This window comes from Mobula birostris, chromosome 22 (genome assembly GCF_030028105.1).
Source record: "Mobula birostris isolate sMobBir1 chromosome 22, sMobBir1.hap1, whole genome shotgun sequence".
Taxonomy (NCBI): Eukaryota; Metazoa; Chordata; class Chondrichthyes; order Myliobatiformes; family Myliobatidae; genus Mobula; species Mobula birostris.
In genome coordinates this window covers 8,440,163-8,466,789 of record NC_092391.1, presented here as the reverse complement: position 1 = coordinate 8,466,789, position 26,627 = coordinate 8,440,163, and the positions used below count along the sequence as shown (strand labels likewise).

General features: G+C 41.9%; 2 protein-coding genes and 1 long non-coding RNA gene across 11 annotated transcripts in view; 2 read left to right on the top strand and 1 right to left on the bottom strand.

Moving 5' to 3' along the window:
- Positions 1 to 15,808, top strand: part of scai (suppressor of cancer cell invasion) — a 144,111-nt gene extending 128,303 nt beyond the window's left edge. For 3 of the 4 annotated variants that reach the window (XM_072239899.1, XM_072239900.1, XM_072239901.1), the window contains 4 exons: positions 2,420 to 2,492; positions 3,954 to 4,127; positions 13,101 to 13,201; positions 13,694 to 15,808. In XM_072239899.1, the coding sequence (XP_072096000.1) occupies positions 2,420 to 2,492; positions 3,954 to 4,127; positions 13,101 to 13,201; positions 13,694 to 13,840 (495 nt within the window). In that variant the 3' untranslated portion in view covers positions 13,841 to 15,808. Of the gene's footprint in view, positions 1 to 2,419; positions 2,493 to 3,953; positions 4,128 to 5,209; positions 6,088 to 13,100; positions 13,202 to 13,693 lie in introns of those variants that run through there. The other variant, XM_072239902.1, reaches the window with a different exon arrangement.
- The window catches only part of LOC140186060 (uncharacterized), a 43,284-nt gene extending 19,757 nt beyond the window's left edge, over positions 1 to 23,527 (bottom strand). For all 3 annotated transcript variants that reach the window (XR_011882772.1, XR_011882773.1, XR_011882774.1), the window contains exon 1: positions 22,901 to 23,527. This is a non-coding gene — a long non-coding RNA (uncharacterized lncRNA). The remainder of the gene's footprint in view (positions 1 to 22,900) is intronic.
- golga1 (golgin A1) overlaps positions 23,182 to 26,627 on the top strand; it is a 94,296-nt gene continuing 90,850 nt past the window's right edge. For 3 of the 4 annotated variants that reach the window (XM_072239896.1, XM_072239894.1, XM_072239892.1), the window contains exon 1: positions 23,182 to 23,275. The gene's annotated coding sequence lies outside the window, so the exon portion shown is untranslated. Of the gene's footprint in view, positions 23,291 to 26,627 lie in introns of all 4 variants that reach the window. The other variant, XM_072239893.1, reaches the window with a different exon arrangement.

The window sequence follows — 26,627 nt, the reverse complement described above, 5'->3', positions numbered from 1 at the left end:
TTGCCAGTCAGCATTGAACTCAACATTGGACTGTCTTAGGGACTCCAGCTCTGGATTTTTCATTGTGGTTTATTCCCGTAACCTTCCCCTGTGGGAATAGCTGCAAGGCAGAGGATATTTAAGATTAGAGTTTTCCTTCTCCTACATGAGCTCCCAAGCCCCATCTGCCCAGAGTGACTGGTTTTAAGGCGTCAGTAACCTGCCTTTGTCCCTTCTGTCAGTAGAAATGGTTCCCCCGGGATTAGTAGCTAAGGCTCATGTGAAGGCCAGTAGCTGAACTTGGTTGTCAGAGGCTATTTGAAATGCACGGCTTTAGGAGCATTTAATAGATAGTGGGAGCTTGTCCCCATTACTATCCACAGCTATAACAACCTTAAGTTCAAAGTAAAATTTATATTCCGAGTACAAACCTATCACCACAGACAACCCTGAGATTCTTCTTCTGTGATATATTTGGCAAATCTTTAGAACGGTAACTGTCAACAGGATAAATGGATTATGTGCAAATACAAATACAAATAAATAATAAATAACCATCATGAAATAGCAAGATAAAGAATCCTTAAAGTGAGACCATTGGTTGTGGGAACACCAGAATTAGAATGAGTGTAGTCATCCCCTTTTGCTCAAGAGCCTGTTGGTTGAGGGGTAGTAACTGTTCTTGAACGTGATGGGCGAGTCCTGAGGCATCTGTTCCTGATGGCAGCAGCGAGAAAAGAGCATGGCCTGGGTGGTGAGGATCTTTGGTGATAGATGCTGTTTTCCTAGAGCAGCGTTTCATATACATATGCTCAATGGTTTAAGGAAACAAATCTTTGATAAATTTTCAGAATTAAGGTGAAAAATGTCAAAGCTTGCAAGGGTTTTTCTTTTCATCACTTTATTTAGCACGGACAGATGAAGTACAGCGAGACAAATGTAGAGTAAAATTTCTAAATGTTTCTAACCACAGCTTTAAAGGACTTGTCTTGCCTACCGTTGTAAATTTTCTGTTTACCATTACATTTGGCTGTCCAACTGTGTGGGAGTTTGTTTCTGGCTTCCTCCCCCTTTCTTTCCAGTCTTGATGAAGTGCATTGGCCCAAAACATTAATTTCTTATTCCTTTCGAAGCTGCCTGATCGACTGAGTTCCTCCAGCATTTTGTGTGTTATTCTGTATTTCCAGCATCTGCAGACTATCTTGTGTTTATGGGAGTTGCTCCTTTTAATACGGATTTGTAGATCATTTGTCCTTTGTTCTGTAAATTCATTCAAGTCATCAAATGTTTGCCCCATTTTGGACACTTGAGTCCAACTGTGAGAAGATACTGAACTATTAAATGTAATTACATATGACACTTGTCATTGCCTGCACATTGCGCCATCTAATGTCCATCTGAGGTAATGCAGCTAATTTGCTGAAGATATTCCCTCAGTGTTGTCTCATATGATTTAACCCCAGTGAAATTAGGGAATGGCCCAATTCAGCTCCTGCATCTTATGGTACGTGGCCAAAATGCATTTAAGAGGGCTATGATTTGGAGGCAGATGTCAAGTTAGAATAGTAAAAGTCTCATTGCAAGAACAGTGGGAGGGGAAAAGCAGATTGTGCTGACTCTGGCAACTCACCGTTTGCTTGGAGGATGATTAGCATGGCTCTGTAAAAGATGTGCACTTTGAGGAATAAAACTCCTTGCACACTGCACCACAGCTTATACTGTATGCTGTATTCCGTATGTTAGACCAAGATATAGGAGCAGAAGTAGGCTATTCAGCCCATGTTAGCTATCAAAAATGAAGATCGTCTCCCTGTTGGTATTCTGTTGTGCACGCTGATGTTCATCGCTACCTTATCTTTGTCATAAACCATTATTCCATCATTTTACCTATTTCATGTCCGTCCTTTGCTCCTGTCATGCTATTGTCTACATTCTATATTTTACCAATATTCTCGGTTTCTATCATTCTGCCTTTGGCATGGCACACAGCACCATGTGGCAGGGCTTTAAACAAAAAAAGATACTGCTAAAGCAATGAGTTGTCTTTTCTGACAAAGAATGAAGATATTTCCAGGAAATGAAGAAGAAAATACAACCTATTTCAGAAAGAGAAAAACTAACTAAAATGGGGTTGTGAAACAGGATTCTGATTTGAATAGCGAACAGCTAGAGAGTGATACATAAATGGTTATATAAAATTTTAAATCATTCTAATTTGGGATTTCATAAAAACTGAAAGTTTTGAATATTGAACAGTGGGATGTCACTTATTAGTCATGTTGTTAACTGAGAAACTGGAAATCAGCTGAAATGAAAATGCTGATATTTTATAAAGCTATATCCTTGCTAGTCAAACGTGACCACCGTTATTGTTCAGTGCAATTTTGTTAAGATATTCAATTATTTGTGTTGATTATTCTAATTTCCCTTTCTGTTTCAGAATTTTATCAACTTGTTTGGTCAGCCTTTAGTTTGTCTACTTTCTCCAACAGCATATCCCAAAGGTTTACAAGGTACAAATACATTGAAACTAGTATTATGCCACTTGGTTACTAATGCAGAGCTGTACTTTCCTCAGTAGCTATTATTTTCCACAATATCTTAAGAAACTTGAAGTGCACCAAAATCATGTATGCCATTTTACTATTTGCTAATGCCAGTATGGTCCAATTGATATTAACTTTTATATTTTATTTGTGAAATAGAGAAATTTGGAATTGGAATTGGTTTACTATTGTCACATGTACCAAGGTACAGTGAAGAGCTTGTATTGCATACTGGTCATTCGGATCACAGTGCGTTGAGCTAGAATAAGGTAAAACAATAACAAAGCAAAATAACGTGTAAAAGCTATTAGAAAAAGTGCAGTGTAGGTAAATAATAAAATGCAAGATGATAACGAGGAAGATAGTGAAACCAAGAGTCCAGCTTACCATATAAGAGGTCCGTTGGAGAGTCGTACGGTGGGGTCCTTGATTATGTTGGCTGCTTTTCTGAGGCAGTGAGAAATATAGACAGAGTCCATAAATGGGAGTCTGGTTTCCACAATGTGCTGTGCTGTATCCACAACCCTCTGCAGTTTCTTGCGGTCATGTGTAGAACAATTGCCATAGAGCGCCATTATGCATACAGATAGGATGCATTCTATGGCATATTAATAAATATTTGGAAGAGTTGACATGGACATGCTAACTTCCTTTAGCCTCCTAAGGAAGCTTTCTTGGCCATAACGTCAGCATGACTGGACCAGGACAGGCTGTTTGTTGGTGATGTTCACACCTTGGAACTTGAAGCTCTGAAGTTGAAGCCCCTCAACCTCTGCACCATTGATGTAGAAAGGAGCTTGTGCACTGACACCTTCCTGAAGTCAATAACCAGCTCTTTTATTGAAATCAAGAGAAAGGTTGTTAATACAATTTGTTTGTAATTTTGTGAGTCTCTGCCGGATGATAAAGAGTGGAAAGAATTATGTTCAGTGAGCTTCAACAGTGAAGATACAGGATCTCTGATTATCAGCATGCACTACGGCACTAGCTGACAATGTAACTTTGTAGATAAATATTGAAATAATTATTTTAGGAACTTACTTTACAACTAAGCAATTATTGTAAGGTCAGGTGGCTTGGCAGTTAGCGCGACTCTACTATAGTTTGGGGCATTGGAGTTTAGAATACAATTCTGACTTCATCTGTAAGGAGTCTGTACATCCCTGCTATGGGTTGCGAGGGTTTTTTCCAGCTCCAGAGACATACCGGTTAGTAGAGTAATTGTTCCATGATTAGGCTAGTGTAACACCAGGCGTTGTTGGATGGTGTGGCTTAAAGGCCTCAAAGGCCTATTCCCCACTGTAACTCTAAATCAACAGAGCACGAAACAGTGCCTTGGTCACATTATAAGCATTGAAAGGATTTTGTTTCTCTTTCATGGCAATGGCAGTGTTAAGTGTTATTTTCTGAATTTTGTATTTTTTGCAGATCAAACTCAACGAGGCAGTCTTTTCACCCTTTTTCTCTATAATCCTTTGATGGCATTTCTCTTTATGTGCCGACTCACAAGCATGAGAAAAGGGTTGTGGGATAAATGTCAGGAATACCTTCTTAAGATTTATAGAGACATAGCTCACCTGCTGACTAAATCACGGACCGTGGGTAAGTTATGCTCTTATTTTATGATAAAATTGGTTAATGATCAAATAAATTATTTTCAGCAAAATGACTAGAATGGCAATGGAGTAGTAGGAATAAATGTTTTTACTAAGTCACGTTAGCTACTATACAGGCTGTGCAACTTACTGTGCAGGAATCAGGCCCTCCATGATGAAAACCATGCGTGCTCAAAGGCCCATGCAAAAAGACAGAGCCTTCTGCGTATACATGAGAGGATCATTGGTATAGTATAGCTTTCCATCCAATTGAATACGGCAAATTAATTAAGGGGAAGCCTACAGTTTACTTTCCAAAAAGACTGACAGGTATTCGAGATGGTCCATTGTTACACTTACCATTTTAATAGATTAATCGGCCATTTTCTGTATGGGGTTCTTCTAATAGCGGATGTAAATTTCATTTTTTCCTAACAACTCCTAATGATATACATCTGAACATAAAGACTCTTTCCTTCAGATGTAATTGAAATTGATAAGCTACACTGATTCTTTACCTGCAATTCTTCTAAAGTAATGGGGGTATGATATTTGGCTGTTTTTGAGGACTCTCTCCTTGCAAAGTACAGTATCTGGGAGGCTTATTTGCTTGTTTCAGGGTTCGGGGTTGTTGGAGTATGTGGAAAACAGACACATTTAACTTTGCAGTGTAATAATAGCCAAAATTAACTCCTGGTTGGCTTGGTTCTCTTGGGTATTGAGTTCTACCTTAGTTCCAGAGTGGAATCCTTTATGTGATAGAATTTAATCTTCTGTTGCTAGGTATGGTGTGTGTTTTTGTAACCTATACTTGGAATGTGTTTATTATTGTCTCATGTACCAAGGTACACTTAGCAGCCACTTTATTAGATACCTCCTGTACCTAATAAAGTGGCCACTGAGTGTATGCTCGTGGTCTTCTCCTATTGCAATGTTTGGTTATCTGAGTTACTGTCATTTTCCTGTCAGCTTGAAGCAGCCTGGCCATTCTCCTCTGATCGCTCATATTAACAAAGCATTTTCACCCACAGAACTGCTGCTCACTGGATTTTTTTTTTGTTTTCTACGCCCATTCTCTGTAAATTCTAGGAACTATTCTGAGATACTCCAACCATTCCATCTGGCACCAACAATCATAAACACAAAACACATGGTGTGAGCAGAATTATCTGCAGCTTAATGTGAAAAAGACTAAGGAGCTGGTGGTAGACCTGAGGAGAGCTAAGGTACCGGTGACCCCTGTTTCCGTCCAGGGGGTCAGTGTGGACATGGTGGAGGATTACAAATACCTGGGGATACGAATTGACAATAAACTGGACTGGTCAAAGAACACTAAGGCTGTCTACAAGAAGGGTCAGAGCCGTCTCTATTTCCTGAGAAGACAGGTCCTTCAACATCTGCCGGACGATGCTGAGGATGTTTTACGAGTCTGTGGTGGCCAGTGCGATCATGTTTGCTGTTGTGTGCTGGGGCAGCAGGCTGAGGGTAGCAGACACCAACAGAATCAACAAACTCATTCGTAAAGCCAGTGAGGTTGTGGGGATGGAACTGGACTCTCTGACGGTGGTGTCTGAAAAGAGGATGCTGTCCAAGTTGCATGCCATCTTGGACAATGTCTCCCATCCACTACATAATGTACTGGGTGGGCACAGGAGTACGTTCAGCCAGAGACTCATTCCTCTGAGATGCAGTACAGAGCGTCATCGGAACTCATTCCTGCCTGTGGCCATCAAACTTTACAACTCCTCCCTTGGAGGGTCAGACACCCTGAGCCAATAGGCTGGTCCTGGACTTATTTCCTGGCATAATTTACATATTACTATTTAACTACTTATGGTTTTATTACTTATTTATTATTTATGGTGCAACTGTAATGAAAACCAATTTCCCCCGGGATCAATAAAGTATGACTATGACTAAAATACTCTGCAGATGCCGGGGTCAAAGCAACACTCACAACACGCTGGAGGAACTCAGCAGGTCAAGCAGCATCCGTGGAAACGATCAGTCAACGTTTCGGGCTGGAACCCGAAACGTTGACTGATCGTTTTCACAGATGCTGCCCGACCTGCTGAGTTTGTCCAGCATGTTGTGAGTGTGGCACCAACAATCAATCCACGGTCAAAGTCACTTAAACCACATTTCTTCCCCTTTTGACTGTTTGGTCTGAACAACAACTCAACCTCTTGATCATGTCTGCATGCTTTTATGGATTGAATTGCTGCCACATGATTGGGTGATTTGCATTAATGAGCAGATACACAGTTGTACCAAATAAAGTGGCTACTGGTGTCTTGCGTACTGTTCATACAGGTACATGGCCATCAATTCACATTTGATTCTTCTATCACCAACCTCTAATATTGGTAATTTGCAGTAGTCACCTGTTTTTCTTGGGATGCAGGAGGAAGCCAGAGTATTCACATAGTCAAATGTTTTGACTCTGAATCAGTGCCAGGTGATATTTTGATCGTTGTTATTTTCTTGCAGAAACTAATTTTCATATGTTTGCTGATCATTCAAACTATTAAACATTTGTACTGTGCAATACTTCATTTTAATTGGAAGATGACAGTGCTTCTACTAGTGGTTAGTGGTCAGATTTTGTGGTAAATTATCAAAAGAAAGACATTTTTACTGAGCGAGTGTCAAATGCTATAATAAAATGCAAGTTGTCGTACAGCACCATTTTGCATTTAAAATGGCTCCAGTCCTGTCTCATAATCTGTATAATGACTACATAATGAATGCCGTCCTCAGTGTTGCAGTGCCTTAACTTTGATATCGGCTCTCGTTACATCTCCATGTTTTCTCACAGATCTGAAATTACAAGTGTTTAAAGTTTGGAGAAAGGATTTTGGATTTGTTAAATGAAGCCTGTTTCCATAGACCATAAGACGATGAGATACAGGAGCAGAGCTAAGCCATTCAGCCCATTGAGTCTGTTCCCCCATTTGAACACAGCTGAGTTATTTTCCCTTTCAATCCCGTTCTTCTGCCTTCTCCCTGACGTTTGACACCCTGACAAGTCAAGAACCTATCAACCTCCACTTTAAATATAGCCAAATACTTGGGCTCCATGTCTTTGTATTCTGAGGCAGTGCCATCCGAGGGCTCACCCACTGTAGGAAACAATCACAAACATGGGAAAATCGGCAGATGCTGGAAATCCAAAGCAACACACACAAAATGCTGGAGAATTTCAGGAGGTCAAGCAGCATCTATGGAAAAGAGTAAAGAGTCAATATTTTGGGCCAAGACCCTTCATCAGGGCTGGAAAGGAAGGGGAGAAGTCAGGATAAGAAGGTGGGGGGAGAAGAGGAAGAAGTATAAGGTGGAAGGTTATAGATGAAACTTGGAGAGGGTGAAGTAAAGAGCTGGAAAGTTGATTGGTGAAAGAGATAGGAGATGGTAGGAGAGGACAGAAGACCATGGAAGAAAGGGAAGGCGGAGGAGTGTCAGAGGGAGGTGATGGGCAGATAAGAAGAGAATCTGTGAGAGGAAAACAAGAATGGGGAATGGTGAAGGAGAAGTTAGGGCAATTGCTGGAAGTTCGAGAAATCAATGCTCATACCTTCAGGTTCAAGGCTACCCAGCTGGAATATAAGGTGTTGCTCCTCCAATCTGAGTGTGGCTTCATGGTGCTAGTTGAGGAGGCCATGGACTAACATGTTCAATGGTTCCTTTTATTATCAGAGAATGTATACAATATAGAACCTGAAATTCTTACTCTTTGCGGATATCCGCAAAACTGAAGAAAACCCCAAACGAATCAATGACAGAAAAACATTAGAACACCAAAGGCCCCCCCATGCATAAGTAGCAACAAAGCACCAACCCTACCCCTCTCCCTTCCCCTACTTGTTCCTGTGGAAAGCATCATGCCCCACTACCCACCAAGCAAGCCATAGCAAAAGCCCCCAAAAAATGGGAATGGGAAGTAGAATTTCTCGGTTAACCACCGAGAAAACCCACTTTTTGTGGCAGACGGAGTGGAGATGCTCAACAAAGCAGTCTCCCAATCCATGTCAGTTCACACTGATGCACAGGAGGCCACACTGGGAGCACTGGAACAGTAGGTGACCCCAACAGACTCACAGGTGAAGTGTCACCTCATCTGGAAGGACTGTTTGTGGCCCTGAATGGTAGTGACGGTGGAGATGTAGGGGCAAGTGTGGTGCTTGTTCAGTTTGCAAGGAGAAGTGCCAGGAGGGAGATCAGTGGAGAGGGACAAGCGGACAAGGGAGTTGTGTTGGGAACGATCCATGTGGAAAGTGGGAAGTAGGTGGGTGGGGGGAGGGTACAATGTGCTTGGTGGAGGTATCCCTTTGGAGATGGTGGAAGTTATGGAGAATTATTTGCTGGATGCGGAGGCTCATGGGGTGGTAGGTGAGGATAACAGGAACTCTATCCCTGGCGTGGTAGCGGGAGGATGGGGTAAGGACAGGTGTGTGCAATGGAAGAGGTGTGGGTGAGGCAAAGTTGATGTTGGAGGAAGGGATGCCCCTTTTCTTTGAAGAAGGAGGACACCTCAATTGTTCTGGAATGAAAAGCCTCATCCTGAGAGCCGATGCAATGGAGGTGGAGGATCTGAGAAAAGAGAATGGCATTTTTACAAGTGACAGGGTGGGAATGGGTATAGTCCAGATAGCTGTGAGAGTTGTAAAAGATATGTAGATAGACTGTTTACAGAGGTGGAGACTGAGAGATCAAGAAAGGGAGAGAAGTGTCAGAAATGGACCAAGGTAGGGTGGAAGTTAGAGGCAAATTTGATGAAATTGACAAGCTCAGTATGGACGCAGGAAGCAGCACCAATGAAGTCGTCAATGTAGCGGAGTAAGAGTTGGGGAGCGATGCTGGTGTAGGCTCGGAACATCGACTGTTCCACATATCCGATGAAAAGGCAGGCATAGCTGGGACACATGCAAGTGCTCGTAGCTACATCTTGGGTTTGAAGGAAGCCACTCCATGTTCACTCTATCTGGACCTTTCAATATTCAATAAGTTTCAATAAGATTGTCCCTCATGACTGCAAACTTATCTAAGGGGATAAAACTGCAGAACTATTATCATTGCATAGTTGCATTAAGCTTTCCAAATAAATTGTAGTTTATTTCTGTTAGAAACTTGTATCAGGTGAGGGCTGGTGCTCGATGGTGATTCTGAGGTGAAACGTGGGTTATGATCAAAGAAGAAATAGCTGGAGTCACTTAGCACTTTAGTGCAAGGGTGTTTATTAAGTGCATCGTAAATCAAACTTATAAAAGTGAATGAAAATAGTTACAAGAAAAATGCCAATATTTACAAGAAAACTCACTAATAGCTCCATATCCCCCCTTGTTCAATCCCTTCCTACCTATGTTCGTGACGCTTCTCACGCTCTTAAACTTTTCGATGATTTTAAGCTCCCTGGCCCCCACTGCTTTATTTTCACCATGGATGTCCAGTCCCTATATACTTCCATCCCCCATCAGGAAGGTCTCAAAGCTCTACGCTTCTTTTTGGATTCCAGACCTAATCAGTTCTCCTCTACCACCACTCTGCTCCGTCTAGCGGAATTAGTCCTTACTCTTAATAATTTCTCCTTTGGCTCCTCCCACTTCCTCCAAACTAAAGGTGTAGCTATGGGCACCCGTATGGGTCCTAGCTATGCCTGCCTTTTTGTTGGCTTTGTGGAACAATCTATGTTCCGTGCCTATTCTGGTATCTGTACCCCACTTTTCCTTCGCTACATCGACGACTGCATTGGCGCTGCTTCCTGCATGCATGCTGAGCTCGTTGACTTTATTAACTTTGCCTCCAACTTTCACCCTGCCCTCAAGTTTACCTGGTCCACTTCCGACACCTCCCTCCCCTTTCTAGATCTTTCTGTCTCTGTCTCTGGAGACAGTTTATCCACTGATGTCTACTATAAGCCTACTGACTCACAGCTATCTGGACTATTCCTCTTCTCACTCTGTCTCTTGCAAAAACGCCATCCCCTTCTTGCAATTCCTCCGTCTCCGCCGCATCTGCTCTCAGGATGAGGCTTTTCATTCTAGGACGAGGGAGATGTCTTCCTTTTTTAAAGAAAGGGGCTTCCCTTCCTCCACTATCAACTCTGCTCTTAAACGCATCTCCCCCATTTCACGTACATCTGCTCTCACTCCATCCTCCCGCCACCCCACTAGGAATAGGGTTCCCCTGGTCCTCACCTACCACCCCACCAGCCTCCGGGTCCAACATATTATTCTCCGTAACTTCCGCCACCTCCAACGGGATCCCACCACTAAGCACATCTTTCCCTCCCCCCCCCCCCCCCACATTATGCAGGGATCGCTCCCGACGCAACTGCCTTGTCCATTCATCCCCCCGATCCCTCCCCACTGATCTCCCTCCTGGCACTCATCCGTGTAAGCGGAACAAGTGCTACACATGCCCTTACACTTCCTCCCTTACCACCATTCAGGGCCCCAAACAGTCCTTCCAGGTGAGGCAACACTTCACCTGTGAGTCGGCTGGGGTGATATACTGCGTCCGGTGCTCCCGATGTAGCCTTTTATATATTGGCGCGACCCGACGCAGACTGGGAGACTGCTTTGCTGAACACCTACGCTCTGTCCGGCAGAGAAAGCAGGATCTCCCAGTGGCCACACATTTTAATTCCACATCCCATTCCCATTCTGACATGTCTATCCACGGCCTCCTCTACTGTAAAGATGAAGCCACACTCAGGTTGGAGGAACAACACCTTATATTCCGTCTGGGTAGCCTCCAACCTGGTGGCATGAACATCGACTTCTCTTACTTCCGCTAATGCCCCACCTCCCCCTCGTACCCCATCTGTTACTTATTTTTATACACACATTCTTTTTCTCACTCTCCTTTTTCTCCCTCTGTCCCTCTGAATATACCTCTTGCCCATCCTCTGGGTCCCCCCCCCCTTGTCTTTCTTCCCGGACCTCCTGTCCCATGATCCTCTCGTATCCCTTTTGCCTATCACCTGTCCAGCTCTTGGCTCCATCCCTCCCCCTCCTGTCTTCTATCATTTTGGATCTCACCCTCCCCCTCCAACTTTCAAATCCCTTACTCACTCTTCCTTCAGTTAGTCCTGACGAAGGGTCTCGGCCTGAAACGTCGACTGCACCTCTTCCTACAGATGCTGCCTGGCCTGCTGCGTTCACCAGCAACTTTTATGTGTGTTGCTTGAATTTCCAGCATCTGCAGAATTCCTGTTGTTTGTAATAGCTCCATACTTATTTTTGTCCAGTATGAACTCCTGGCAGCCCCTATCTCTCTCTTTTACTGAAAGTGATGAGCTCCTTTTTTTAGGCACTAAGACATGCCATCTTTAATTACCAACAAAGTTAACTTAAGACTACACAAGAATTAGAATATGATACACCCCACTATTTAATTACAATCACATTACAAAATAAACATAAGTTTCTACCTTAAATTCAGTATACAAACAACATGCACACATTTACACATCCCCATTACTAAAGAAATGGAATACTCTGCAATGTACCACGGGAAAGGCAGCATAAAGCCAAATCTGAGCACATCAGCTCGGTTTGGAATTAAGCTGAACTTTGGTGTTGGACTCCGAATATATGTAGCAATGCGGAGGGAACAAGGTGGGTATACTGGGGAAGACATTGAAATGCATGCACATACTACAATGACAGCAGAATGAGAAGGCAATATTTGTGTGTGAGTGAGTGCCTGTGCGTAAGGAGTGTGTTTACAGAGTGCTCTCCATCATGAAGGAGAGATCCTTGTGTAAGTGAATGCCTGTACATAAGGAGGGCGTTTACAGAGTACTCTCCATCATGTGTGTGTGGTTAGGCATAGCTCAAATACCATCTAAAAATTTGCTGATGATACAACCATTGTTGGTAGAATCTCAGGTGGTGACAAGAGGGTGTACAGGAGTGAGATATGCCAACTAGTGGAGTGATGCCTCAGCAACAACCTGGGCACTCAACGTCAGTAAGACGAAAGAGCTGATTGTGGACTTCAGGAAGGATCAGACGAAGGAACACATACCAATCCTCTGAGAGGGATCGGAAGTGGAGAGAGTGAGCAGCTTCAAGTTCCTGGGTGTCAAGATCTCTGAGGATCTAACCTGGTCCCAACAGATCGATGTAGTCATAAAGAAGGCAAGACAGCGGCTATACTTCATTAGGAGTCTGAAGAGATTTGACATGTCAACAAATACACTCAAAAACTTCTATAGTTGTACAATGGAGAGCATTCTGACAGGTTGCATCACTCTGGTATGGAGGGGCTACTGCACAGGACAAAAAAAATTGCAGAAGGTTGTAAATTTGGTCAGCTCCATCTTGGGTACTAGCCTACAAAGTACCCAGGACATCTTTAGGGAGCGATGTCTCAGAAAGGCGGCATCCATTATTAAGGACCCCCAGCACCCAGGGCATGCCCTTTTCTCACTGTTACCATCAGGTAGGAGGTACAGAAGCCTGAAGGCACACACTCAGAGATTCAGGAACAGCTTCTTCCCTTCTACTGTCCAATTCCTAAATGTCATTGATGCTTTGGGCACTACCTCAATTTTTAAAAACTATACAGTATTTCTGTTTTTGCACTTTTTAAAATCTTTTCTATATACTGTATGTAATTGATTTAGTCGTTTATTTATTATTTTATTTTATTATTTTTTTTCTCTCTGCTAGATTATGTATTGCATTGAAGTGCTGCTGCTAAGTTAAAAAATTTCCCATTTGCTGGTGATAATAAACCTGATTCTGATTCTGAAGGAGAGATCCCATGTGTAAGGAGTGTGTTTACAAAGTGCCCCCCATCACAAAGGAGAGATCCCGTGTGTAAGGAGTACACTTACAGAGTGCTCTTGGGCACAGGGGCCAATGATCTACTCTTAGTTTTGTTTTATATGCTCTTATATTCACAGTCTTGAACTGCTGACTGATCATTGCTTATTACCTGTTCAGAGTAATTTCTATTTTTTTTGTTACAGATCAGGCATTTCTTCAGTTCTTTGGTGATGATTTTCTTCGATTACTGTTGACGCGCTTTGTTCTCTGCTCTGCAACCATGAGACTGCACAAAATGTTTAGGGTAGGGTTTGTTTTCTTTGATTTTTAACTTCAAGAAAACAACAATCACTTGTACTATATTTATCAGATATGGTTTCTATAAAATGTTTACCGATCAATTAATTAGAAAGTATGAGCTTCTCACTAATGAGAACAGGGTCAGGAATACTACTGTGCCACTCATATGATGTTAGATCTCTTGTGCTTCACCTGTTATTTTTGTTCAGTTTTTCTCTGTGTTGATTGTATTGAAATGTGATAATTTTATTGTACTATGTGTTCTATTTTTTTTTACTATGGATTTAGTTTTCACCTACATTTCTTTGTTTGAATCCTACTTTATTGTGAAATTGAGTATCATATTAATTAGCTTAAGACTTCCTGCCTTAAATATGTTCGAGTATACATGTTGCCACAGTTATCTTATAGTTTGGGGAGATCAAAGTGCAACATTAAATTTGATTCTTTGCACAGCTACTTACTCTCCTGCTTTTGTTCCCTCATCAATTCACAGGAAACTCGTAATTACCCAGAAACATACCCACAGTTACAGAAGGAAGATAGTGTGGAGAACCCTGTTCTCCAGAATCACATTCTAGAACTGGCTTCCATTTTGGACGTTCGAAACCTTTTCCTGGAAAAGACCACTGATGAATATTAGGAGATTGAGAAACTTAACATTTTACTTTGAAGCTAATGCTTCTGAAGACTATTTCCTTTGCATTTGTGTGTAGGAATACTGAAGCACTTAATTTTCAAACATAAGTCATTTTGGTCAAGAAATTTCGCAGAATCTCTAATCTGCAGAATGATGTTGTTTCAGTAGTTGATGCTTGTCCCATAGTCAAAGTGTAGTAACAGTGTTGTGATTAAAACATTAACAGGGCAGGACACAAGTATAAAGATGATTTATAAACAAGTAGCTAAAAGGGCATTAACAACTAAAGCAATAGAAGCTTTTTGACTCGTTCTGTGTCACAGTGGAACACCCAGATGTTAAGGGTGTCATTTTAAGAGTTTTATAAATTATCACTTGGCAGCAAATATGTATAAAAAGATATCTATATATGATAAGAAAATATTGCCCGTGACATTGTGCTCCATTTTGTGTATTCTAGTTAATCATGTGTACTAGGTTTGGACTTATTAGTTCATCCCTTTGATATTTTGTTTATATAATTATTGGGATCCAGCACACCAACTGCGTTTTACTGCAATTTGATAAAATGTGGCCTGGAGCACGGAGTGGGTGACACTGCACTGAGATTATTAAGCATGTTCTGTTGATGTGAGTGAACTATTGCTACCAGAAGACATTCAAAACCGAATCCTGAAAGTAAGTTTGTGTCTGCATCCAGATTTTCTTTTATAATGGAATCATTATAAAATGTAGTGGCATGTTAGGTGAAATCTTACAATGTGGTCTGATTTAATTCACTTCTTTTCTATGTATGCCTAGAAAATAATTGTTTACGTTTGCAGCTAAGTATCATTTTAAGGAAATAAATTTAATAGACTTAACTTAAATATTCCCCACTTGTTTCTTCTTTGATGGAGAAACAGTTTTAGTTGTAAGTTTCCAAGCAGCTATAACTTAATGTTGTTGTGCCCCTAAAAGACTCGTAGAAATTAGAAGCTGAAAAGTGTGTTGTGTTCTCAACACAGTAACTGTAAGTGTTCATATAACTTATGGTTATTATTGTGATACATAACTGACTTTTCTTTTAGCCATATGACGCTGCTACATTTTTATACATACATACTTGAAGGTTTTTTGTGTAAGTGCTTTGATATTCATGTTTGCCAAATATACTTTGTATTTTACATTATGTAAAGGAAGTAAGTCTTTCCTGCATTAGATTTTGATTTGGCTATGACAAATTACAGGACTATTAAAGATGCTTTTTTTATGCTTGTGACCACATATTTTGCATTGTGTTAGCTCATATTTCCTTTAGTTATCATTATCTTCTGTTTGCAAGCAACTTTGAACTTGTGTGAAACTTTTCTGATATGAAGATTTAGTGACTATCAAATCATTATGTAGATCTGGTTTAATATGTTATTGGTCTGATATTCTGTCACTTGAATTTGTCTTGTTAAAGTCTAAATGTATTTTGGCTAAATATAATTTTGAAATAAGCAAAACAAGAAGGCAGCTTAATTAGAATTCTTACTGGCCAAATGACACAGGAGGACATTGTGGTATTGACAATGCTTCCTGCTTCCAAAGTTCGAAAAGTGGCCAATAATTAACTTGTAAATAACTGCAACAAGAATTATTGTTTAAAGTTTTTTTTTTAAGAGAATTTTTTTGTGAATCATGTTGTATTTACCTGGTGCAGTCTGACTCCTGAGCTGCACTTTATTCACATGTGCATGTGTTTGATTTAAATGTGATCTTTTGCTACTATCTTGAAGCAAAAAAAAATGCAAGATGAAAGAGTTCTATACTTTTAGTGATATTTAAAGAAAAACAGATGGCACACACTGGAGAAGATGTTCTCACTGTCTGGATATTATTTGTCTTGTGATTAGTTTAACTGTTGTATATTTCAGTTTCTATTGTGTGTTTGTAATAAATGTGTATTACTCAATGCTCTATCAATGAGACACAATAAAAAGAAATGCTAAAGCTGTGTTAATTCTGTATGTGGTACAGAACATACAGTATCGATAACGCTGGGATTCAATATTAAAATGGGAATGCAATCTTAAAGTCCTTTATTATCGGCATGATTAAAAGGAATGGTTTTATGATTGGTTTCAAAGTTCCCCCCTCATTGTCTTACACTCCATTTCAACCTTTCCCTGTAACTTAGGCCCTTAAATCCCAGCAACATCCTTTGGGTGGAAAAGTTTATTCCCCTTCTTAATCTGCAACAATTTAACAATAGCTCTATACTGTAAGAAGCCAGCATTGTAGAGTTTCTAGTTGTTGTAGTTTCTTAAGACATTGTTCAAAGTAAATTTATTATCAAACATGTATATGTCACCCTATACCATCTTGAGATTCATTTTTCTGCAGGCATTTACAGGAAAATAAATACAATAGAACCATACATAACAAAGACTGACAAACCAACATGCAAAAGAAAATAAATCATGCCAACAATTAATAAATAATACTGAGAACTTCAGTTGCAGAGTCCTTGAAAGTGAGTCTATGGGGTTATAGAGTCAGTTAGGCATTAAGGTGAGTGAAGTTAACCACACTGGTTCAAGGAGCCTGATGGTTGTATACGAAATAACTGTTCCTGAACCTGGTGGCTGAGAACTAAGGCTCCTGTACCTCCTTCCCAACAGGAGCTGCAAGAAGGGAGCGTGGCCAGGTTGGTGGGTGTCCTGGGTGACGGATGCTGCTTTCTTGCAGCAGCGCTCCTTGTAAATGTACCGAATGGTGTGGGGGTAGTGAGGGGCTTTTCCGGTGAAGGACTAGGCTGTATTCACCACTTTCCTGGACACTGGTGTTTCAATACTAGGCAGTGACGTATCTGTTTTGGCATTGCAGGAATCTGTTTACTCATGACCATATTTCGTTTAATTTACTTCCCCACTTCCTTGAAAAAGTTACTCAGTTCCTCATCCAAGTTTCTCTAACTCAAAGACAGCCAATGAACGTCCCCTTTATCTTTATTTAGGGATACATTGCAGAATATGCCTTTAAAGCTGCAACTCCAATTTAACCCCACCCTAGACACGGGACAATTTACAATGACCAATTAACCTATCTATAGGTCTTCAGAGTGTGGGAGGACCTGGAGAAAATCCACACGTTCCACAGGGAGGAAGTACCAACTCCTTACAGAGGATGCCACAATTTAACTCCAAGCTCATGACAACTCGAGCTGTAATTGTGCCCTGCTATTTCAGCTCGGATTATGATAAGAATAGAAATCTAGCCTTACTACCTTGTACATTGGTGGGAGCTCTGCACTGTTAGAAGAACCAACTTTTGGAGAGGTATTACAGTAGGGAGCTCCCCCGTGTGCCGAGTCATTGTTTTCATTTAACCAACCACACAAACACAGATCATCAAGTATTTTATCACCTCATTGTTTGCAGTGTGTGGTAACTGGCTGCTCTATTTCCTACTTTGCAACAGTAATTATATTTAAATTGGCTTTTAAATGCTTTGTTATGCCCAAAGGTTATGATGGAAGCTGTAATACTTGTCAGTAAAGGCTTTTGGCAATGTTCATGACCATGCTCCCAATGCAAAGGATCTTCCTGTTTTTTTTTTTGACAATTACGACACAAATCTTAATCATAATTGTAATCTTGTAATTCAGCTAAGCTGGTGCGCTCAATGGTCACTTTATTAGGCGCCTCCTGTACTTAATAAAGTAGACACAAAGTGTATGTTACACACATCAATTTTGCTGGTGAACGCAGCAGGCCAGGCAGCATCTCTAGGAAGAGGTACAGTCGACGTTTCAGGCCGAGACCCTTCGTCAGGACTAAGATGGAGGGTTTCGGCCCGAAACGTCGACTGCACCTCTTCCTAGAGATGCTGCCTGGCCTGCTGCGTTCACCAGCAAATTTGATGTGTGTTGCTTGAATTTCCAGCATCTGCAGAATTCCTCGTGTTTACTAAGTATATATTTGTGGTTTTCTGCTGCTGTAGCCCATCCACTTCAATGTTTGATGTGTTGTGCATTCAGAGATGCTCTTCTGCACACCACTGTTGTAACATGTGGTTATTTGAGTTACTGTTGCCTACCTGTCAGCTTGAACCAGTCTGGCCATTCTCCTCTGACCTCTTTCATTAACAAGGCATTTTTGCCCCCAGAACTGCCATTCACTGATTTTTGTTTTTTGAACCATTCTTTGTAAACACCAGAGACTTGTGTGTGAAAATCCCAGGAGATCAGCAGTTTCTGAGATACTCAAACCACCCTGTCTGGCACCAACAAACATTCCACAGTCACTTAGATCACATTTGTTCCCCATTATGTTATTTGGTCTGAACAACAGCTAAACCTCTTGAATACTTACATGCTTTTATACATTGAGTAACTGGTTGATTAGATATTTGCATGAACGAGCACGTATACCTAATGAAAAGGCCACGGGGTGTACTTTCTCAGAAATCCTTCCGGAAGACTTGAAACATAACTTGAGGATCTCTAGGCTGCAGATGGCTGACTGATACCATACATCTAACTCCAGAACCTGCCTCCTATTTTTCCAATTACTTCTGGACCAAAAGCTGCATCAGTGATTTATATTAAATGAGGAACTCAGCTTTGGCTGTTGTATGGTAGACCCTTTTCACGCTCTTAAACACGAGATTCTGCAGATGCTGGAAAGCCTGATCAACACACACTAAATGCTGGGGGAACCCAGCAAGTCAGTGCAGGTAAACAATAAATCGCGTCTATTCAGATTCTAACTACACCTTCCCATCTACAATGGGTAACTGTTCATCACTGCCCCCCATCAAGAATTTATGTTTCTAACGACTCCAACATCATTTGAAAAATCATGATCCTCTGACAGAAAATATCTTACTTGGCCCTTTACCTCTTCCACCTATGACCTCCCAGTTTCTTACTTCATTCTCCCCACCCCCCCATCACTACAAAAAACCTGTTGATGCTGGAAATCTGTTCAGCCCTTTTCCTAGATGCTGCCCGGCCTGCTAAGTTCCTGAGTTTCAGAAAGGACAGGGAGGGAGGCAAAAGAAGTGGGGACGTGGCGCTGTTGATCAGAGATACTGACACAGCTGCAGAAAAGGAGGAAGTCATGGAGGGATTGTCTACTGAGTCTCTGGATGGAAGTTAGAAACAGGAAGGGGTCAATAGCTCTATTGGGTGTTTCTTATAGACCACCCAGGGACATCGAGGAGCAGATAGGGAGACAGAGTCTGGAAAGGAGGGTGGTTGTGGTGGGAGATTTTAATTTCCCAAATATTGATTGGCATCTCCCTCGAGTGAGGGGTTTAGATGGGGTAGAGTTTGTTAGGTGTGTTCAGGAAGGTTTCTTGACACAATATATAGATAAGGCTACAAAACGAGAGGCTATACTTGATCTGGTACTGGGAAATGAACCTGGTTAGCTGTCAGGTCTCTCAGCGGGAGAGCATTTTTGAGATAGTGATCACAATTCTATCTCCTTTACAATAGCCTTGGAGAGGGATAGGAACAGACAAGTTAGGGAAATATTTAATTGGGGTAAGGGGAAATATGAGGCTATCAGGCAGGAACTTGGAAGCATAAATTGGAAACAGATGTTCTCAAGGAAACGTATGGAAGAAATGTGGCAAATGTTCAGGGGATATTTGTGTGCGGTTCTGAGTAGGTACATTCCAATGAGACAGGGAAAGGATGGTAGGGTACAAGATCTGTGGTGTACAAAGGCTGTTGTAAATCTAGCCAAGAAAAGAAGAGCTCACAAAAGGTTCAAAAAAGTAGGTAATGATAGGAATTTAGAAGATTATAAAGCTAGCAGGAAGGAGCTTAAGAATGAAATTAGGAGAGCCAGAAGGGGCCATGAGAAGGCATTGGCGGACAGGATTAAGGAAAACCCCAAGGCATTCTACAAGCATGTGAAGAGCAAGAGGATAAGACATGAGAGAATAGGACCAATCAAGTGTGACAGTGGAAAAGTGTGTATGGAGCCGGAGGAAATAGCAGAGGTACTTTGCTTCAGTATTCACTACGGAAAAGGATCTTGGCGATTGTAGGGATGACTTGCAGTGGACTGAAAAGCTTAAGCATATAGACATTAAGAGGATGTGCTGGAGCTTTTGGAAAGCATCAAGTTGGATAAGTCACCGGGACTGGATGGAATGTACCCCAGGCCACTGTGGGAAGTGAGGGAGGAGATTGCTGAGCCTCTGGCAATGATCTTTGCATCATCAATGAGGACAGGAGAAGTTCCGGAGGATTGGAGGGTTGCGGATGTTGTTCCCTTATTCAAGAAAGGGAGTAGGGGTAGCCCAGGAAATTATAGACCAGTGAGCCTTACTTCAGTGGATGGTAAGTTGATGGAGAAGATCCTGGAGGCAGGATCTATGAACATTTGGAGAGGCATAATATGATTAGGAATAGTCAGCATGGCTTTGTCAAAGTGCCTTACGAGCCTGATTGAATTTTTTGAGGATGTGACTAAACACATTGATGAAGGTAGAGCCGTAGATGTAGTGTATATGGATCTTAGCAAGGCATTTGATAAGGTCCCCCATGCAAGGCTTATAGAGAAAGTAAGGAGGCATGGGATTCAAGGGGACATTACTTTGTCGATCCAGAACTGGCTTGCCCACAGAAGGCAAAGAGTGGTTGTAGACAGGTCATATTCTGCATAGAGGTTGGTGACCAGTGGTGTGCCTCAGGGATCTGTTCTGGGACCCCTACTCTTCGGGATTTTTATAAATGACCTGGATGAGGAAGTGGAGGGATGGGTTAGTAAGTTTGCTGATGACACAAAGATGGTGGTGGTGTGGATAGTGTAGAGGGCTGTCAGAGGTTACAATAGGACATTGATAGGATGCAAAACTGGGCTGAGAAGTGGCAGATGGAGTTCAACCCAGGTAAGTGTGAGGTGGTTCATTTTGGTAGGTCAGATATGATGGCAGAATATAGCATTAATGGTAAGATTCTTGGCAGCGTGGAGGATCAGAAGGGTCTTAGGGTCCCAGTCCATAGGAGCTCAAAGCTGCTCCACAGGTTGACTCTGTGGTTCAGAAGGCATATGGTGCATTGGCCTTCATCAATCGTGGGATTTAGTTTAAGAGCCAAGAGGTAATGTGCTTAATTCTGGTCACCTGACTACAGGAAGGACGTGGAAACCATAGAAAGGGTGCAGAGGAGATTTACAAGGATGTTGCCTGGATTGGGGAGCATGCCTTATGAGAATAGGTTGAGTGAACTCGGCCTTTTCTCCTTGGACCGGCGGAGGATGAGAGGTGACCTGATAGAGGTGTACAAGATAATGATCATGTGGATAGTCAGAGGCTTTTTCCCAGGGCTGAAATGGTTTAACACAAGAGGACACAGGTTTAAGGTGCTTGGAAGTAGGTACAGAGGAGATGTCAGGGGTAAGTTTTTTTACGGAGAGTGGTGAGTGTGTGGAATGGAGGTGGAAATGACAGGGTCTTTTAAGACATTCCTGGATGATGACGTCAACTCAGACCTGAGAGGCCAGCTGTGGAGCACCATTCCTCGCACAGACATTTTGCAGTATTATTTTACGAGGCCAAGTTGCGAGCTCGACATGAACCCGACACAAATGGAGAGCGCACAGGGGGTCAGTCTGTCACTGGATCGAACTCGGGAACCTCTGTTCCCGAGCACGGCGTTGATCTCACTGCACCACCAGCTGACCATGTAGCCAACATGGCTACATGGAGCTTAGAAAAGGAGGGCTATGGGTAAAGCCTACATAGTTCTAAGGTAGGGACAAATTCCGCACAGCTTTGTGGGCCAAAGGGCCTGTATTGTGCTGAATTGCTTTCTATGTTTCCTCCAGCATTTTGTGTGTGTTGCACCTATCACTTGCTAGCTTGTACCCCCCCCCCCCACTTATTCTGGCTTCTGCCCCCCTCCCTTCCAGTCCTGATGAAGGGTCTCAGTCCAAAACACCAACTGTTTATTCATCTCCATAGATACCGCCTGACCTGCTGAGTTCCTGCAGCTTTTTATGTGCGTTGCCTTGGATCTCCACATCTCTTGTGTTTATGATGGTAGATTATTGTTTTGTTGAAAAGGCACAAAAGTATATTTTGTTCAGAACAGAATGGTTTATTAGTATTTAGTTTGTGTTCATTCCTGTAAATATTGAATCTTTAAATGGGAGTCAAATTTACTACTCTTTCCAAGAGCTAGGATTAGATTTAGTAATTTTTTGATTCATAAAAGCCTCTCTGTACCACAATTCTATGACACATATTTTTAAATTAATTTATAAGCCAATTAAATAGATGTAAACCATTAAAAGAACCAGGACTAGAGTCCAGAGGCGCCCTTTACCTCTGGGGAGAAGCTGAAATTGCATTACATCTCTTTCAAACATAACAAAGTAAATTCGGCCACTGCCACATAGACAAGAATTCTTAAATTTTTTTTAAAGAACAGGGTGTCTTGAAGTTTAGAGATTACTAATCTATTTTAAACATTTAGCTGGATTTGACTAATTGCAATTACTGAGAGAACTTCCATTAAAGAAACGGATATGCACTTTAAAAAACTGCTATCAAGTCTGTGGGAGATTGCTCTGCCAAAAGCCTCTGTGGGCTACAATTCCATGTTTCTGGTTACAGTCACAAAGAACCGCGTGCGAATACACTTTGATATATATTTAAGTTCCTTTAGTATAGGTAGTTCAGATAAAAATCAAATCAGATTTTTCATTAAATAGTCGTTTGCAGTATAAACATTTGATACAATGTCGGCATTTTATTCTTGCGTGTTCCTCGTAAATTGTGATGACGTCCAGTAGGATATCAACAACTGCTTTCATACTAACATTTTCCCCTAGCGCCGCCACTACTAACTCATTTCTCACTATTTTTTTTGGCAAAATGGCTTCCTGCTAAACTTTTTGATTCCTTCCCAGGACTTCAAACCTGAGAACTGTTCTTTCCAATGGTTTACAAACCGTCATTCAAAGACCAAATAACTCTGAAAATTGCCAAAAAAAAACTACTACAACACAAACAGTATTTTGAAAGTCAGGAAAGAAATTGCGTAGGTCTTTGATCCAAAGAACTCTGTAATACCTCCACATAAGCTCACCCACAGATACCGTCGTATTACGGCAGCACCGATACCGGGAGGTCCCAGAATTCTGGAGGATGTCCAATCTTCCTGGAGCAGGTCGATCCAGCTGGTCCACTCTTGACCACCTGATGGGAGCTTCTTGGCGGAACAGTCCCGCCCTTTGCAAACGTCTCACCCAATCAGAGATTCGCTTGCGCGGACGACCGAGGGCATGAACACAACCAGCCGCAGGTGTAACGCCGGCTCCGATTGGCTGTGGGGAAGGGGGCGGGAACAGTAAGCGGCCGGGTGACGTAGCGAGCACATCGGCTGAAGTGAGGCGGTGAGCGAGAGATGGAGCGGCGGCCCTTGGAGCTTTGCTGATGCGCACTGAGGTACGGGGTCACCAAGTAAGGGATAACCGCGCCCGGCCTCCCCGCTCCGATTTCACTCGTCGCCGACGGCTGCTGGTGTCGGACTTCTCACAGTCGGCCTGTTTATGTTTCCAAGCCCGGCAATCGGACGTTGAGCTGCTGCGTTCCGGGCGGACCGTTAGCGGCCCTAGCGCCGGCTGGGTCCCTCATCTTGGGGCCACGGATGTCACAGGCGCTAGGCCGCTACATTTCCGTTCAACTCTGTACTTGCCCGCAGGTTCCGCCCTGTCCGGTAGCTGATTGGTGGAGAACTTTTTGGCAGCTGTCCAATAGTTGTCCGTCTGGGCCCTTGCTCTTTCTGTTTGGCCGGCTGGCGTGCCACTCAAGGAGCTGTCAGCAGCTGTGCATATACAGTTTCTTCTTTTTGTTATTTTTGGTGACTTTTGGCAAAAAATGTAAAGATATGCAACATTTTCAAATGTCTAGAGCTACAGACCATGCGCATTGCAATTGCATGATTTCTGTGAATGCATTGAGGGAACTGCACTGTTCATGATAGTGAAAAAGACACCTGATGCTACTGTACACCAACATGTTTACAATTAATTCAAAACTCAACATGTATGGAATTTTTAAAAATCCCTATGATTGATGTTAAACTAACATATTTTTCTTAACCTCTATAAATTTTGTATAGAGGTTTTCAATAGACATAAAGTTCATCTTTGCACTGATCTTGTGTTTGAAGAAAGAAAGTCTGTTTTGCATTTTTATCGTGAGTTTCTAATAATATTCCTTTTGGGACGTAATGCTGTTGCCTTTCCTGGTCCACTCTGCTCCATTGTGATTTGACTGTCTTTCAGCTTCTTGTGAAATGGTCTGGCATTCACAAAGGCAAAGGGCAGGCAATAAATAACTGTCTCTGTCAGTGACTCCCAGATCTCATGAATGAATAATGATCTCAGGGTAACCAATGGCACTTGCTTCAGTATCAGCTTTGTTGCTGTTTGTCAACCGCAAAGTGACCACTTGATAAGGTCCTAGCTAGTGATAGATTGGTCTGATTACCCTGGTAAACCTCAGAAGGTGTGTGGGAAAATAAGGACGAGTAAAAAGACTACAATATATTTTTGCTTACGTTTTCCCTTGGCTGTTGGTGATTTGTGGGCATGGCCACTGCAAAGTGTGTAGTGACAGATTTCCCTGTTTCACTCATTTGGAAAATATCACTGACATTGTGCATTTAGTTTACTCTCTGAAACCTCTCTTTTACTTCATCTAAGCCCCATGTATAATCATATGTCTTGCAATACAGATCACTACGGAATATGTCATATTACAGCAGTTAAAGAGCCTTACACCCCTTTTTATTCCCCATATGTCAATTAATTGCTAACTGTTGTTCATAAGCACAAGAGTCCTGAAGAAGTGTCTCAGCCCAAAACATTGACTGTTCGTTCATTTCCATAGGTGCTGCCTGTCCTGAGTTCCTCCAGTTTTTTTTGTGTATTGCTAACTATTGTCCCAGGATTGCCACCAAATTCTTGCATTCTAGTAATGTTTCTTTATGTAATCTGATCAGATTGCTTGTGAACATCATCTTTTCCCGTTGCTAGTGTCTCTGGTCAGCAGATAATGGGATAAGGCTTCTGTTGTCATCTGAGGCACTATTAAACCAAAAAAAAGTTCCTTCCACCCTGAATTGGATCATATTTGTAATTTCCCACACGAAAGACACGGTTCCTTAATTAAACAAATTTGGTAAAATGATGACTGATGTCCCTATTCTATCCTCAATTGTTATACTTTTTGAACAGAAAAGCTGCACTTGGTAAATTTGCATTCATATATTGGCTTCTTATGGATTTTGTTATTAAGGGTAATGAGATGAAAAATGGTTAGATATAGATTAATAACTCCATAAAACACAGGTTAATTACTGTGCAATCTACTGTCTTTCATGGAACAGGTTGCTGATGTGCAGTCACTTAGTATTTATTCATCGGTAACCTCACTGAAGCATAGATTGGGTTTCGCTTTGCTGCAGACCTCTTCACCATTTTGGTCCAAACAAGGTGAAAGTGACTGTTTAACATCAAGGCATCAAGGCGACATTGAAATGAGGGTGATATGAAGGAGTGGAAATCAATCAACATTAAGGGGGAAAACTCTGCAGTAGTTGGAGTTGTACCTGGTACATGGGGGTACTGAGAATCAGATTTACTATTATGATGTGGAATTAGGCATTTTGCTGCAGCAGTACAGTGCAAAAATATAAATTTGATATAAATTACAAAATAAATAAATAGTGCAATAAAAAGAATGTATCCAAGGTTCAAACATCTTCCTAATGTCCTCGCTTTCAACAGAACGGGAAAATTGGGGAAGTTGCGTGATTGCATTTGGATGAAGTTGTCCTTTCTGCAAATAGCTGAGCCTAGATACATTCCTGCATGGGCTGGTGTGGCAAGTAATACTTCTGCACCAGACAATAATCATCTTCACCCTGAGAGAACCTAATCATCAGCTCTTGACATTACACAGTATTGCCATCACAAAGTCTCCCACCTTCAAGATCCTCAGCATCACTGAAAACTTAAATGGACCAGCCACATAAATACTATGGCTACAAGAGTGATTTTGAGGCTGGCATCCTGTTGCCAGTGACTTACCCCTTTGCAGCCCAAAGCTTTTCATTGTCTAAAAGGGACAAATCAAAGAATGATGGAATACTTCCTATATATCTAGATAAGTGCAGCTCCAACAACTCTCCGGAAGCTCATTGACTGGCATCTCATAATCACCCTAAGCAGTCACTTCTCCCACCCATATGTGCAGTTTATGTCATCTCCAGCTGGGCTCCTCTGACAGCACTTCCAAATCCTGTCACCTCTACTCCAAGGAGGACAATGGAAGTGGGAAATGAGAAGACAGTTCCCTGCAGGTTCCCCCACTAACTCAAGCAATAACTTAATGACAATATATTTCTATCTGAGTTAGAAATATATTGTCATTACTTTATTGTTGCTGGTTTATATCTTGAAAGTCTCTTCTTGTCAGCACTGTGGGAGCCCCTAACTAAAGGGGATGACTTACCAGCAACACACATCAAAGTTGCTGGTGAACGCAGCAGGCCAGGCAGCATCAATAGGAAGAGGTACAGTCGACGTTTTGGGCCGAGACCTTTCGTCAGGACTAACTGAAAGATTCTCTTACTAGCTGTTCTTTCAGTTAGTCCTGACGAAGGGTCTCGGCCTGAAACGTCGACTGTACCTCTTCCTAGAGATGCTGCCTGGCCTGCTGCGTTCACCAGCAACTTTGATGTGTGTTGCTTGAATTTCCAGCATCTGCAGAATTCCTGTTGTTTGGGATG